At 39.4% G+C, this 16,509-nt stretch overlaps 1 protein-coding gene across 2 annotated transcripts in view; it reads left to right on the forward strand.

Annotated features, from left to right (window-relative positions):
* AASS (aminoadipate-semialdehyde synthase) overlaps window positions 1-15,856 on the forward strand; it is a 69,654-nt gene extending 53,798 nt beyond the window's left edge. For both annotated transcript variants that reach the window (XM_012652790.1, XM_012652791.1), the window contains 9 exons: window positions 1,707-1,817; window positions 1,914-2,022; window positions 2,766-2,906; window positions 6,798-6,965; window positions 10,758-10,853; window positions 12,795-12,910; window positions 13,581-13,669; window positions 14,235-14,411; window positions 15,622-15,856. In XM_012652790.1, the coding sequence (XP_012508244.1) occupies window positions 1,707-1,817; window positions 1,914-2,022; window positions 2,766-2,906; window positions 6,798-6,965; window positions 10,758-10,853; window positions 12,795-12,910; window positions 13,581-13,669; window positions 14,235-14,411; window positions 15,622-15,740 (1,126 nt within the window). In that variant the 3' untranslated portion in view covers window positions 15,741-15,856. The remainder of the gene's footprint in view (window positions 1-1,706; window positions 1,818-1,913; window positions 2,023-2,765; window positions 2,907-6,797; window positions 6,966-10,757; window positions 10,854-12,794; window positions 12,911-13,580; window positions 13,670-14,234; window positions 14,412-15,621) is intronic.
* The last annotated feature ends 653 nt before the right edge of the window (window positions 15,857-16,509 follow it).

Consider the following 16,509-nt stretch of genomic DNA (forward strand, 5'->3'; position numbering starts at 1 on the left):
ATAACTTAATGAAAAGTAGTAATTGATTTTGATGAGTTTCTTTGAAAATTCAATTTGTATTTTGTGTCTGTTTTTCACAAGTGGTATTTCCAATCCTTTGGATCAATTGGGTTGAAGTCAACTCAAATAATTTAAGAATTATGTTCCATTGAGTGCTTACTACATCACATTCAAAATGATTAAGGAACGCCAATCCCTTTATCTAAAAGCATCATCAGTCACAGTTCTATATAGTTCTAGTCAGCATATTATTAGCTCAGTGAAAAGAATGCCAAAATTTTAAAATATTAGATCTTGGTAAAATTTGGATCAGGCAAATTTTCAATGTGTGGAATGTGATAAAAAAATTTCCACTTGACCTTTAAGATTATGACATTGTGAATTTCCTTTTAATACTTTGATTTCAGCAGTTTTGCAAATATTTTGCTCAATAGCTTTTAAAAGCCTACTCAGTTTGGTAATACAGCAATTCTTTTTGGTTAAAAAAGCCAATAAACAGAGATCAAGAGCTTTTATAGAAGCTTTTGATAGTGGCAAAATATGTATACAATTTTATTCTACATGATAATAAATCTAAGTAGGAATACACCATCTTATTGACCAGAGGAGGAAAAAGTGCCTGAGAGGTGGTTTTATTTATTTTATTGGTGTGAAATGAGAAAATCTGAAGTATACAGGTTGAATTTGGCAAGTACAGTGATATAGTATGATATCATTTATAAGCTAGTATTTTTTTTTGTTGGTACTATGTAGATTGCTTTATCACATAGGCAAAAGCTTTAACTTAAATATTGTTGTGCAGTTGACAGGGTATTTTATTATTCCTTGGATAGAGTATGAATATACTAATATTGACATTTATGAAAATTAATTTTTTGTGATTTTGAAGTCTCAGCACCAAATTAATATACCAAAGCCAAATTTTTAGAAAACCCAAAGTTGATTTTTGAATATAGCATCGTATTTTGCTCACCGTTTGGACTCTTAGTCATTTTAATAGCTATTCAATAGCTGTTCAATACTCTTAAAGCCTATTTCCTCCCCAGGCCCTTCTTGGAGTCTACTCTACTGTAACAAATGGGCCACCTTGATCTAGTCTGATTCTTCCTGATAGCCATTTGGGAGATGTGGAGGCAAAACAAACAGCAACCTCATTTTTAAAGTAGAAAACCCAAGATAGAAAGCCATAGAAATATAAGGATGAATGGAATAAATTCCATGAAATGTTATAAAGAAATAGCTGGATGCATGCAGAGGAAGAATATCTGCCTTTGGGGAAATCTGGCAAAGCTTCTTGGACTAAAATAACATTTTGGGCATTTCTTAAAAAAGGGTATGACTTAGATGGGCATGGGGGGGTGTCATGAGCATTCCAAGTGGAAGGCACAGTAAAAGTAAAGATTCAGAGGTGAAAAAGTGAAGGCTTTGAGTGGAGAATTATAGTAGCTTTTTTGGTTCCCATAAATGATTTATGGAAGAAACTGAGGGAGAAAAATGAAAAGGTTAGGTGAGGGCTATTGCTGAGGGTTTTAGATGTGATATAGGATGAGTTTATTCTGTGATCCACCGGGAGTCATTGGTCACATCGGAGAGAATAGTGTAGTCAGAGCAGCGCCTTAGGACAGAGCCTTAGTACAGTTCGAAGTACACTGGAAGGTAGGGTTGGAAAAGAAAATTTCTGATGAGTTTCTCCCTCTGTTTTTAAGCTTGTTGCCTTATGTTTTGCATCCTCTTGTGGCCAAGGCATGCATCGCAAGCAAAGTTAACATGGTCACTGCAAGCTACATCACACCGGCACTAAAAGAATTGGAAAAGAGGTAAGTTTCAATCATTTTCAACACAGTAAATAGCTCCGCGGTGATGTTTTCATTTTATATCCAACTTTTCCTTTTTCCTCTTTCCACCTGTCGCAGTGTGGAAGAAGCTGGCATCACAGTCATTGGAGAATTGGGATTGGACCCTGGTCTAGACCATATGTTGGCAATGGAAACAATAGATAAGGCCAAAGAAGTGGGAGCCATGGTGAGCCTTGTTTACACCCAAAGTTCCATTTAGAAAAATATGAAAAAGTCTAGCTTCCTGTGAAATCATCTTTCTGTAATTTTGATTAAAGACACTGCTATCACTCATACTTCAATTAGAAATTTCAAATAAAATTCTATAACTGCAGAAACGTTTGTATAGTAAAACAATGTCCAAGTGTTAAGTAGAAACCAATTTTTAGAGAAATAGATTTCTCTACTGTAATATTTTGGCTTAATGGAAACTTTGGTCTGCCTTGGAAATTCTGTAATAAGGTTTGACTTTTGAAAGTGGAAAAAAAATCTTTGGAACATCATCAAATTTGTTGGTGTATGAAGTATCTTTTATACATGACAAAGTATTATAGGATATGTAAATGTGATGATTCTGATTAAATGTTTTAGCTTTTTTATATACGTGTGTGTGTATATATATATATATATATATCTCACATATATAATTTGAATACAAAAATCAGTAGGAACTAACCAAGCAGAATTGAACTAATAGATAGTCACTATCTCTAGAGGGCTTTTTCCTTTTTATTCACATAAAATGTATCTGTGACTTAATCAATTGTGTTTGGCTTTCAGGATGTATTTTTGAATGCCTTAGTAACTTTAAGAAGGAAAAACTGTAGCAGTTTTACCCCATTCATGTCACTGTCCTCAATTACTTGGATAACATATTCTCCTTAACTTACTGATAATTCTCCCTCATTTTTTGATTCTTTAAATTTACAGATTGAATCATATATTTCCTACTGTGGTGGGCTTCCAGCCCCTGAGCATTCAGACAATCCTTTGAGATATAAATTCAGCTGGAGTCCAGTGGGAGTTTTGCTGAACGTGATGCAGCCGGCCACCTATCTGCTCAATGGAAAGGTGAAGGAATAACATTGAAGTGTAGTGATATAAACCTGCAATAGCTGCTTGAGACAGTCCAAGCTCTTCCTCCTGATTCTAAGACCCCTCGATAATGGCCTTGCTGCCTGCCACCCATCGTTTCCTCCCATATATTTTCTGTTCCATTTAGTGTGTTCTCTTCAGTGTTCCTGGCAAAGCCTGGGTTTATTCTTCCTTCTTTGCCTTCTGGCAAGTTGTTTCTGCAGTTTGAAAATTCACTTCCCACCTTCTCCGTATACATAAATACTGGTCATCTTTTGATTTATTTCAGCATGACAAACATTTACTGAGTACCTACCACGTGCTGGACTTTGCACAAGCCCCAGAGAAAGCCTGTCACACTGAGTGAAGTTCCTGACCTCAAGAAACTCACAGCTGGATGGGTGGGTGAGGGTTAGCTCTCAGAATGGAGGGCTTGGTGGGTCAATGAAAGAATCTAAAATTTCTTCCCCGGCTGCTGTGTAACAGAATGTAAGAACTCTTTGAGTTTAGTATTATTTTCATCATTTTACAAGGATACCATGGCTTAGAGAGACTGTCCAAGGTCATTTGGCTGGGATTCAAGCCCAGGTCTAACTAACTCCAAAGCTCACTCTTTCTCCTTCTGCCAAACTGCTTAATAGCAGGAAAGATAGTCACTGGGATACATAACTATAATCTAATGGGAGAAGTTCAAAAGTATGCTAAAATGCCGGAGACATACAGATGGGAGGGACAGTTGCTTTGGCCTTGGTGAAGAGGTGGGAGGTAGGGAGGATGGGAAGAAGGAAAACATGGAGAAGAAGATGTGCTTGGCCTTGAAGGACAAGACAGTGCCAGCCAGGCAGGGACACCGCCACTCATGATACAGCAGGTTTAAAAGGGAGAAATCAGGCCTAGGAAGCGCAGATGACTCAGCCACAGTTAAAGGTCTAGCAAGTGGCAGAGCCACTATACAAATCACATCATAGTTTATGCTCTTAACCACAAGAAAAGTCTCATATTTGGGGAAAAAATGTGAAAAGACTGAGGGTACCTCTTTGAATCGTGTGTCTGAGGCACCTCACTCGCCTTATCCTCGTCCTGGCCCTGCAGGGAGTGATGAGTACTATGATCAGATATGTGTCTTAAAAAGATTATTCTGGCATCAATATTATAAATTCTCAATGTATCTGCAAATATAAATGTATTTCAGGAGTAAAGAGGAAAAATTTCTAAAGAAGCAAGGTGAATGCTATGATCGGCCGTGGTCTTTTGTGCCCATGGTGTAGAGCATGTCTCACAGCCTGGGCTGTACGTTGGAACCACAAGGGGAGTTTAAGAATTACCGATGCCTGAGCCTCATGCCCAAAGCTTCTGATTTGCCTGGGTTTGGAGATTTTTTTTTTTTTTTTATCTCCCCAGGTGATTGTAATGTGCAGCTGAATTTGAGAACCACTGATTTAATGATCAGAGGACTACAGCTCCATGTAAAATGCTGCTAGACAAATAGGACACTTTAGGTTGATGCTGGAAAGACACATGTTTCAGGATAATAAACGGCCAATGAGTTCTGGTACAAGCCCCGGCATCCCTCACAGTGTCACCAAAGACTAGGCAGTTGTAAAGGTCCACTGGACGTCAGTCTCCTGATGTGTAATTGAGCACTGACATTCCTCCAATTCTCCAGTTCTGTGAATCATGGCAGTTCGGGCCCAAATCCCAGTCTGATGTTCTACCAAGCATACATCCTCTTACATGCTACTGCCTGTCTCCTATTGCATGTCAACAGCTTCTTCTACCTCTTCCAATCTTGGAAAAGAGACTGGCCTAAATTTGGTATAAGCTAAGAAGTGAAGGCAGGAAAAATTCTTTCTTCAATAGAGTAAAACGATTATTTCCAGGAGGTCTTATCAATGATAAGGAAGAGAACAATGAAAGGGTCAACAGGTGTAACCTATGCAACAGAAAGAGCAAGGAACTTGATGTCAGTGGTCCTGGCTTTGTGCTCTAGCTCTGCTGTTACTGCTTGGGTGAGCTTTGGCTTCCTTGTCTGAAGGTAAGGAGTAACACCAGCCTTCCAGGGTTCTTGCTCAATGAGATCATACAGATTACAGTCTGCCTAACGGCAGATTATCAGGCATGTTATACATCTAGCAAATATTAGCTACATAAAGAAATCAATGGTCATCAGAGTTCAGGGAAAGTAAGAGGTTATTTTCAGGTAGCAGAAGTTGTGTTTGTCGAGTTTGAAGTTTTCCCCTTTCATCCTGAACCTCTTTTGTAAAAAGGAGTGCTTTCTGCGTCTCCCTGACACTGTGGAGGATATCAAGAGAAAACATGATGCTTTTCTTTTCTTTGTTAAAGTACTTTTTTCAAGGTCCCACTTAAGTTTCCTCTTGTGGATGGAGCTTTTTCTGACCACTCCAGCCCCTGTTCACTATTATTTTGTCTGAACTCAGAATGTCAGACACTTTGATTGTCTGTGTCTAAGAATTTTCCTGGTGCTGCATTATTTACTCAGTAATTCAAGTGTATCAGTCTGTCTCCCAAGCCAGCTTGTTTAACTTCTTAAAACCTCTCTTGTATTCTTGTCCCTCCTCTCCCTCTGCCACCATCACCCTCCTCCATGGAGCAGGCCTTAAATAATTCACAGAATCATAATGGGAGAGCCAGGCGACCTCTCTGGCTTCTGCTTACAGTTGAAGCCTTAAACTTTTCCAGACATTAGGCAGTGTCCTATAAATTAGGACTTATCTCATTTTCCTGTATCCTTGTAGTTTCCAGCCACTTGTATTTCTGATTTGATTCCTAGCACATCTGATTTCCTCCCACATATTTGGAGACAATGATTTCATCTTCTCTTGGTTTTGCTCCCTCCACAGGTGCTGGTTACTTTGTTACATCGGTGGCACCTAGGAGTGACATGGCAGAGCTTTGCCATCATCTCTTTCAGCCGCCTCTCCCCATCTACCCCAGCTAAACATATACTCTGAGTGAGAACTGTGCTTCTTCTGCAAATGTAACTTTAGGATAAGTTTTCTAGCCTCTTTCCGTCACCTGCCACCACCTTAATGCAGCACCCAGGCCCTTGGAAATCAAGAGCTACTGCTGACCTCCCTTTGCCTGCAGCCATTCTTAGTGCAGTTTTCAGACACATCGCTGGCGGCATGGTCTGGAGCACTGTACTTTGTCAACATCCCTTTCAAAATACCGATCCAGAAATAAGCACAATTAAGGGCGCAGTGTGACATAGAAGAAAGAACATGGAAATTAGAGTCAGATAGACCTGGGTTCAAAATCTGCCTCTGAGTGACTCTCTCAGCCTCAGTTTTGACCTGTGAAAATGGAATTGCATGGATTAAAGATAATGTTTATAAGGCACTTGGCACATAGCAGGCCCCGAATAAATGATTATATATTTCCTTTGTTAAGTTCCTTGTTAGTTTAGTGATCAAGCTTACTGTATATTTATTCTAAATTGAATATTTGTTCTAAAACATATAACAATGACTCACGATGGTTGGGAGGAGTGTGGGCATGAATGTGTGTGTGTGTGTGTGTGTGTGTGTGTGTGTGTGCGCACGCGTAAAGAAGTTGGACTTAGAGAAGCTGCAACAGCAGTAATGAGCCTGAGCATCGTCAGAGCAGAGGGAAATGCATATTGTCTACAAAATAGATAAATGTGTCTTTCTGTCTTCATTCAAATCATTAATAAAATATTAAACAGGGCAGGGCTTATTATTGAACCACATGGTATGCCACTAGAAATATAACTGAATTGATATCAAATGATAATGATTACCCAGTAATTTTGGGGTCAGGTTGCTTTCTTTTGTGCAAGTAATGCAGATAACCCTAAAAGGTAACAAACTGTTGTAACCCCACGTGTGCCTTTTCAATGTTTCTCAGGTTATTAATGTCGCAGGGGGAGTCTCCTTTCTCGATTCAGTTACGTCCATGGATTATTTCCCAGGGTTAAATTTGGAAGGCTACCCTAACAGAGACAGTACAAAATATGCTGAGATTTATGGCATTCCATCTGCTCACACTCTGTTGCGGGGGACACTGAGATACAAGGTAAGCAGCTGAATTTCAGATTAAACACGTTGTGCCACTTTTGACATAAGCCAGGTGCACACTTCATTTTTCTTAGTAATCAAAATAATTAAGATGATGAACCAAGTTGGAACCTATTTTCTCACGAGTTCTTTGATTGAATGTTTTAGGAGACTCGACTCAAAATAGCAAAAGGGGAATTTATGGACTCATTAGGAGTTGGGAGCAGGCAGGGGGCAGCTTCAGGCTTAGTGAGATTTTGAGTTCAGGTGACCTCACCAGGATGTAACTTCTCTTCACCTCTCAGCTCTTCGTCTAGTATTCGGTGCAGTCTCAAGTTCTATGCAGTAGCAGAATGGTGGCGCATTCCCAGCCTCTTAGAGCCCCTTAGGTTCAAATCTAGTGGGAATGTAAAACTATATCTTTTTAGCAGCCAAAAACATAATTTTTGTCTCATTAGCTGGGACTGATCCCAGAGGTCAGTGGGATAAAATGCCAATCGGCTTTGCCCTACATTGTGTGTCCCTAGAGCTGAAGATGGAAGTTAATGTCACTGGAAACTAATGGATTAGGACTAGGGGAAAGGAACAAGGTAAAAGGGGCTTCCTCAAAACAAATATGAAATATTTTTAAACCACAAAATGGGGAGTACACTCTAGGAACATTAATACAAATGCTCATTGCACACTTATAGAGCACAAAAGAGCAGTCAGACACAAGTGTGACCAAATCAAGACAACTAGTGTGACAGTTTCTTAGTATAACAAATTACCACAAACTGGGTGGCTTGAAACAATAGGAATTTATTCTCTCACCGTTCAGAAGGCCAGAAGTCTGAAATCAAGGAGTGGTAGGGTTGTTGCCTTTTAGAGGCTTGACTTGTAGACACATCAGTCCAATCTCTGCCTCGGTCTTCATATCACCTTCTTTTGTGAGTCTCACTGTGTTCTCTTCTCTTCTTATAAGGATGCCAGTCACAGAGCTCATCCTGAGGTCCTTAACTGATTATATCTGCAAATATCCAAATAAGGTCATATTCTGAGCCTCTGGGTGGGCATAAATTTGGGCCTATTACGTGTACTCAACCTGCTGCAACCAGCATACCTAAAATATTACATCTCTCAAAATCAGAGATCTGATTTCAGATCTCTCTGGTGAGATTTCATTTCAGATCTCTCTGGTGAGATTTCCTAGCTAAGGCCGGGGGAGGGGGATTTGTCTCATGTGTTACCTGGTATTTACTCATTAGCTTTTTTTCTGGAAGGTGTAAGACACACAGACCTGTCAGTGGTGATGCCATACCATCCCCAGCACTGGCAAACTTTTGTTTTCTTCAATTTTTCTTTTTCTTTTGTCCAGGAGTAAGGATTTTATGATAGCTTTCAATATAGTCTTTTGCCAAACATGTAGATGCAGGATTAAAGGATTTTAATAGATTTAAGATTGACTGAAGCTCTCAAAAATGTATATGGATGAGAGCCATTCCCACAGAACGATGGAAGATGTCACACTGTTCATAACCATGAGGGCCACCGTCCTGGGCAGTGCCAGCAACCCCGGTATTGGCAAAGAGACACTGTCATTCCAGTGTGATAGAGAGGGGGTAACTATGCCCCTTCTCTGCCTGCCTGTCACCTGCTTGGCCTTTCAGATCTGCCGCGGTAACACCTTCCTGTGGGATTCTCCCTCACTCCTTCCCCTTCAGCTGCCCATACCCCATCCGTGGAGTTTCCCCTCCTTTGTGCTCCCACAGCTCCGTGTTTACCTCTGTTACAGCTCCTATGATATTCTACAGTAGTTGAGTCATCAGTAGTCATGTGCTTTTGCTCATTATGGCCCAGGCATTACATTTGACTTACTGACCCTCCCCCTGGGCTGCAGTTCCCTCATGGTGGGGTCTGCATTTTTCATCTATGTGGCTTCAGTCCCTGCACAAGTCTGACACATGGCAGCAGTTTGCTAAATGCTTCTTGATGAATAAATAAATTCATTTCTAGAAGTCAGCATGAAAATATATTTCTGATCTCAAGCAATAGCTCAGAAATCAGTATTTTTGATGTTGGATGAAGGGATCCCTAGCACCTGTAAGACCTTAGAAGCAAGCTAAACAAGCTAGAGGTATTACTTTTTTGTTTTTCCTTTTAGAATTATATTTGCATTGAGTTAGAGCAAACAAATGCAAATTCTTTTTTTAGTAACCTCTGAACAGTATGAACTACATAGCTTTTTAGAAAAGTGAAAATTACTAGTTGACCACATGTTTAACGGTGAAATCTCTGATGGCTACAGGAACTATTTTACATTTTAATAACTTTGCTTCCTGAAATTATTTATCATGCTTCTTCTTCTCTCTCTCTGTCTCTCTCCCTCTCTCTCTCCTTGAGCAGTAATTGCTGCAGAGTTTCTTATTTGAGCCCTCCCTTGCCATTTACACAGAGAAGGACAAACAATTATAGTCTTTTTCCTTCACTTCATCTGTCATTCACAATTTATTTATCCAGCCATTTCTTCTCCTTTAGCAGATTGGAATGCTGGAATGTTGAGTAATGGGATAAGGGCACGGACGTGAAGGATACGCACACTAATATAATATAGTATAGTATAGTATAATAGAATAATATAAGTATATAATTTACATGCTTTCTAGACCTACAGTCCAACAGCTGAATAAACAGTTAATTACCATTTTTTTTGAAGCAGTGTCTTGCTCTGTCTCCCAGGCTAACTGCAACCTCAAACACCTGAGCTTGAGCAATCCTCCTGCCTGAGCCTCCCAAGTAGCTGAGACTACAAGGGTGCACCACCACGTCTGGCTAATTTTTCTATTTTTTGTAGAGATAGGGGTCTTGCTCTTGTTCAGGCTGGTCTTGAACTCCTGGCCTTAAGTGATCCTCCTGCCTCAGCTGCCCAAAGTGCTAGGATTACAGGTGTGAGCCACCAAGCTGGCCAGTTAATTATCGTTTGTGTTAATTGCTATGATAGAGGTATGTGCAAAATGCTATGAGAAGGAAGGAGCGTCCACTCACCTAGGAGACTCAGAAAATGTGCTGTGCTGGGTCTTGAGGGAGGAGTAAACATTTCACAGGTGAAGAAGTGTGGACAACATGTTCCAGGCATGGGAGCAGCATGTACAGAGGCCCTGGTCTCTGGGAGGGCATAGACCTTTTGGGGGATGGTGAGAGGTGAAGATGACGATTGGAGAGTCAGGCTGGAGAGGCATATTGTGATGGGTTTTATATAATATACCAAGGACCTCAGCCTTTCCCTGTAGACAATGAAGGACACATGAGGAATTTTTATTACAGTGGTGATATCGTCGTATCTACGTTTTAGAAAAATCTCCCTGATTCCCACCTCTTTTCCTGCTCTCTATATGCCTTGGGGTGCTGACTCTTAATCAATAGAATGGATTATCTGCTTTTGCCGGGATATGCTTACAAATCCCTCCTTCCATTATAAGAAAGAGCTCAACTGACTGTTGTATTAAATAATATTCTGCTGAACTGACAGCATGTTACACATGAGGAAATTTATCCTTATGCTGCCAGAAAATACCACAAACATGCTACCCAAAAACATAAGGAAAGACCCAAATTTTACAAGGCCTCTTATATAAATCAATGGAATTGTTAAGACATTATTAAACTCAGTTTAAGCTTGAAAGTGATTCTATCCATATCAGCAATACACATGACTATTTTCAGCCTGTTTTCTAAATTAGTTACAAAGATTGTTCCTCTTTTCAAAAAAGCTTTGCTATTTTTTCCTTTGAAGAGAAAATTTGCACAGACTGTTTATTAATTCTTGTTTCAGGGATATGCCAAAGCTTTGAATGGATTTGTAAAATTGGGTCTTATAAGCAAAGAAGCATTGCCCATCCTTCGACCTGAGGCCAACCCTCTCACCTGGGTGAGTGACTCTAGAATTCTGTGCTGTTTGCTCTCCTTCAGAAATGCCTTTTGAAATGGTCAGGGGTGAACTCTGCTTTGCACCAACAAAAGTACACTTTCTGTAGCTCACATGCAGGAAGACAAGTCCTAACCCAAAAGTTCCTTTCCTGACACTGTTATGGGAAGATGGAGAGGGTGTGGAGCTCACACATCAAGCCTGTTGCCTGCAGTAACTTATACAATTTGATCACTCCCTGAACTCTGAGATGCACTTGCTCTCTGCACTGGGCTCTGAGCTCTTCCAATTGTCTAAGTGGTGACCCAATGACAAAAGTCACTTGGGCCTCCTGAAAATGATAATCCAGGAGAGATGCTGGTATATCACAGAACTGGATTCTCAACCTTCAAATTCCATCGGTCCTCTCATTTGGCTATTTATAACCATGAGTAATTTAAGTTTCAGTTACTGAGTTTATGCCTTTATCTGTATTGTACCAAAATCTTAGGGCCTCAGGATTGGAAGGAACTTTGGAGGCTTGGAACTGAATATAAAGTAGAGCTTCCGCTAACTGCCAGAAATTAACTCATTATCAGCTGGTGATTCAATTTAAACTAGTGTGCTCATAATCCAATGGGAATGCCAGAAATAGACCACAAGGAGAAAAGGACCAATATTACAAATCCCATTAAATATCAAAACAAAACAAAACAAAACTTTGGTATTCTTGCTAGCCAGTTACTTTTAATTTCAGTATTTTTGTGTATCTGTGAACTTTTCCCATCTAAGTTTTACCTTTTGTAAGTTTACTTGTTGGACATGAGTGAATAAATATCTGCAGAGAGAATATGGGGTTGAGGCAGCTGGCTTGGGAAGGTTGGTGCAGGCATTCTTAGGGTGGTCCCAGTATCCTGGTAGCTATAGTCTAAAACAGAGCTTGACAAACTTTTTTTGTTAAGGACTAGAGAGTAAATATTTTAGGCTTTATGGACCATACAGTCTCTGTCAGAACTACTCAGTTCTGCCATAGACAATACAGAAACCTATGACCATGACTGTGTTCCATAAAACCTTTTTTTTTAATTGTTGTCCAGGCTAAAGGGCAGTGGCATGATCATGGCTCATGGCTCACTGCAAACTCCAACTCCTGGGCTCAAGTCATCCTTCTCTCTCAGTATCCCAAGTAGGTGGGACTGCAGGTGTGTGCCCCCACCCTTGGCTAATTTTTAAAATTTTTGTAGATATGGAGTTTTGCTATGTTGCCCAGGCTGGTTTTGAACTCCTGCCTCCGCCTCCCAAAGTTTTGGGATTCTGGGTGTGAGCCATCACTCCCAGCCTAATAAAACTTTCATTTAATATTTAATAAAAAGGTGATAAGCCAAAGTTGGCCTGTGAACCAGTTTGTTCACTCCTGATCTAGGGCATAACATTTTCGGGGGAGCCTGGAAAACGTCTTGCTTAGAAAGTAGAAAAAGATATGGCCACTGTTTAAGTGCTCTTGCTTTGAGATTTTATTATCTGCAAGGTCTTTCTCCTCCCTTCAACCTACAAAAGAACTGTGGTTGCCACTGGCAACCACAGCAGTAAGGTAAATCTTTTCTACTTTATCCTGGCCAAGATTGACTGCTGGAGGGTGAGGGGAGAAGGGGTAAAAAAAGTGATGGAGAGGATGCTCAAGGCAGGACGTGTGCTGGCAAATATAGTACTATCTGTTTAGTATTGAATTGACCCATTTTCATTGCTGAAATATCCTGGAATATGGTGCACTAACTGATGTGTAGGTGTGCAGACATGGTGTATGCGTGTGTATGTCTATGTGCCACAATTTGCTATTTCTAATTGCTTCTAGTTTAAGAATTTGAGGTGCATTGGAGGTTCAATGTTTTAGGAGGAGACTTTATCAGTTAATTTGGTTTTTATTTTATTAGGGACTTAGAATTTTTTTTTTTTTTTTTCTAACAGAAAGAACTCATCTGTAACCTAGTAGGGATTTCACCCACCTCCGAGCATGACGTGCTTAAGGAAGCTGTTCTTAAGAAACTAGGAGGGGACAATACGCAGCTGGAGGCTGCTGAGTGGTAGGTGCCTACCATTCAACTTAGAGCGAAGTATATTGGATCAATGATTATTTAGTCCTTTCTAGTCAAAGAAAGGTCGAGATAGAAGCAAATATGTTACGTTTGTCTTTGATTAATTTGCTGCTCTAATGTTGGCCTGTTGTAGCGAGATTACCTTGTACCATGTTCATATGGGGATAAAACATAGATAAAGAGAGGAATCAATGACAATTATAACTTGAGAAATGCTTATTTTGAAACACTTTACCACTCAGTTCCAAAGCAAAGTGGGATATCTTTGCTTTCCTTTAGGAGATTCTCTGAGTATTCAGAGAATATGACTTCAAAGCATTCATTCACGTGACTGCTGTGCCTCATGCTGCTGTACCTTGTATGGGAGAATGTACCTGCAAATTAATCTCAAAAAGAGCTTTGTAAAAACATGGACTTACAAGACATCCTCTCTGCCCTGCTCCAGGGAGCAGTGCCTGGGGGAATCTGGAGAAGATTTTGAAGGTTAAACCATTACTAACGTTATTGTTACTTCACAATTTTGAAGAGTCCTATAACTTGTGCTGTCGTCTTATGATTTTTCCCTTTCAAAATAAAATTCATGGAGCATTCTCTGCTTCCCAGATATGAGAACATGTGTAGGACTTGAACTAATGTGGCCATCTCTTGTGCTTTGCAGGTTGGGCTTACTCGGGGATGAACACGTCCCCCAGGCAGAGTCCATTGTGGATGCCCTCTCCAAGCATTTGGTCATGAAACTTTCCTATGGTAGGCCATGGAGTCCTGGCTAAATATCCCTAAAGGAGAATTATAAGATAGAACTAGCACAGCCAGAGTATTAGATTGGAGGGTTGGAACCAGGCAGTGGGAATGGGGAGGTAGGATATGAGGGAAGGAACACTTGGATTATTTTTCCAGAAGGAAAAATCTGAGAATTATTAGGAAAGAATAAACTTGGATAATATGGGAAAGGAAAACAATTAGTTTTGCTTTTAATTTGTAATGCATTAGGGAAATGCCGAAGGAGCATTTTTTTTTTTTTTTGCAAAGGAGCATTTTTGAGAGCAAAGTGTGTGGCCACTACAGCAGTAAACTTCGTATCTGTAGACAGGCTATGGTGATACTGACCTGGACAAAAGAATGTTATCAGAGTTATAAGTTATTTGAATATTTACTTGGTCCTTGGGCTAAATGGCAATATAGATAATTGTCTGGTGACCATATATAATGGGAAGGGAAACTTGTGAGAGCAGAAGGGTAGGAACAGGAGATGATATACAATATTTGAGTTGTAATGATAGTGGCATTTTAAAATGTCTTTACTTATTTTAAGGGCCTGAAGAAAAAGATATGATTGTGATGAGAGACTGCTTTGGAATCAGACATCCTTCGGGACATCTGGAAAACAAAATTATTGATCTTGTGGTTTATGGGGACGTCAATGGCTTTTCAGCCATGGCTAAAACAGTGGGGTTTCCCACTGCCATGGCAGCCAAAATGTTGCTTGACGGTAAGTTCTATTTATTTGAGGACTGAGTTTGTCTCCATATCACCTCCACATCATTCTGTGCCTGGACATCAAATAATTACTCTTGAGCATAACACTGGCCTTAACTAAAGTGAGCCATCTTAGAAGATCCCAGCCCTGGCTGACTGGAGGGTCACCTGTGGTAAGACATACGGACTTTGGAGTTAGATCTGATTTCTGTCCCAGCTCAGTCATGAGATGGCTGAATGTTGGGGTGCAGGTACTCAGCATCTCTAAACCAGAGTTTTCCTTATCTTTAAAGTGGATATTGTCATCCCTAATTCACTTAAGCGAATTAACACATAGTGCGGTTACCACATAGAGGGGTCCCCAGGGAGTGTTAATTCCTTTCCTTTCTTTCCTTGATTTTTGCTATTTTGGGAGCAGTAGTTCTGAAATAGCAGAGGATATTCACTTCCAGATCCTCAAGAATGTGGATCAAGTTTTAATAGTCTTCAATATCTCAGTGTATTATCAGTATTCAATAATTATTTTAGACTAACTGAATTCAAATTTCAACTCTCCACTCTTAAGATCACGTATATACTCAGTAAGCATTGCCTCAGAAATATAATACCCTGTTTAGCCCTTGAGAAAGAATGAGGGGAGTAGAAAACATCAAAGCATATTAAAGTAAAATAACGAGAAAATGTATCTATAGTAGCATCTCAGCTAATGTCAAATTAAATGACCTATATATTAAAGAACCGGAGTGAAGAAGTGGTAAGAAATGGGGTTCACTGTGGCCTTTAAGGAAAGTGCACAGATTTCAGCCACCCTAACAGGTGCCTTTGCCCAAATAATCAAACTGGTTTCAATTTATTCTGTTGGTATTATGCTTTTCTTTAAAAAATGATATCGTCAAGTTAAGCAGACCAGTCAGGCTAACTTTACTTTCTCACTTTACTCCCCAGTCATCTTGGCAGAAATTGATGTACAAATTCTGACACTGTCCCTAAATCCAGCTGTGCTTTCAGTAAAAAATTAACCCTTTTCGTTATAGAACATTACTAAGTAATAATTTAGTAGGGGATATTTAAGCAGCTATTTAAAAACTGCCTAGGCCCTCAACAATTCACTGACTCTGAGTTTACTGCTGGGGTGATAACCTTCTTGGCTGGAGACTCTTGCTGAGGAAATTAACCTTGAACACCATTTTTAAAATGGTAATTACACATTTGCTTTCTTTCAGGTGAAATTGAAGCCAAAGGCCTGATGGGTCCCTTTTCAAAGGAGATCTATGGACCAATATTGGAGCGAATTAAAGCAGAAGGCATTGTATATATGACACAGAGCACAATCAAACTGTAACTGGGAATTATGTTTTGTTTTTATCTTCCCAGGTAACACAGTTCTGAACATTTATTGTGACAAGCATGCTTGCTAATGTGCTATTTTAAAGTATACACATAATATGTTTTGATTAAGCCGATACAGTGGTGTTTTTGAAATTTAAATCTCTATTTTAATATGAAAATATTTGGAACAGAAGATGTCAGTCATTACCAGAGAATTTTAATAATTCTACCATGTATTTTTTATATGTATGTAAAAGTCACGATCATACTATTTGTTAATTTATTGTGCCACTTTTTTCTTACAAGAACCTATTTTTCTACAATCAGCAGATGAAGTTTTAGTTTGTTAGTCAGAAAAACTTTCCGCAAATAGCTATATTTTTGTATTTTTCAAATAAATTCAGTTATGTAACTTTAGATTACCTATTTACAAACCTTTGCAGAAATGCTATTTTGTGGCCTGTTTGTGAAGTTTTGATTTATTTCATAAATGTTACTCCTTATAGTTTTTTCTTGAGTGTTTGGAAAGGAGAATAGGTAAGATTAAATCATAATCCATATTATCACCTCATTAGGCACAGAAAAAGTATTTAACAAAATCTAACACCTCTTCTTGTTAAAAAACACTCAGCAAACAGGGAATAAAAGGGAATTTCTTCAACCTGATAAAGGGCATCTATGGAAAACCCACAGCTAGCCAGTACTTAATACTTAAAGACTCAATTATTTCCCCCTGAGATAAGAAATAAGACAAGGATGTCTGCTCTGTCTACTTCTATTCA

Source organism: Propithecus coquereli, unplaced genomic scaffold, assembly GCF_000956105.1.
Source record: "Propithecus coquereli isolate 6110/MARCELLA unplaced genomic scaffold, Pcoq_1.0 Scaffold4, whole genome shotgun sequence".
Classification (NCBI taxonomy): Eukaryota; Metazoa; Chordata; class Mammalia; order Primates; family Indriidae; genus Propithecus; species Propithecus coquereli.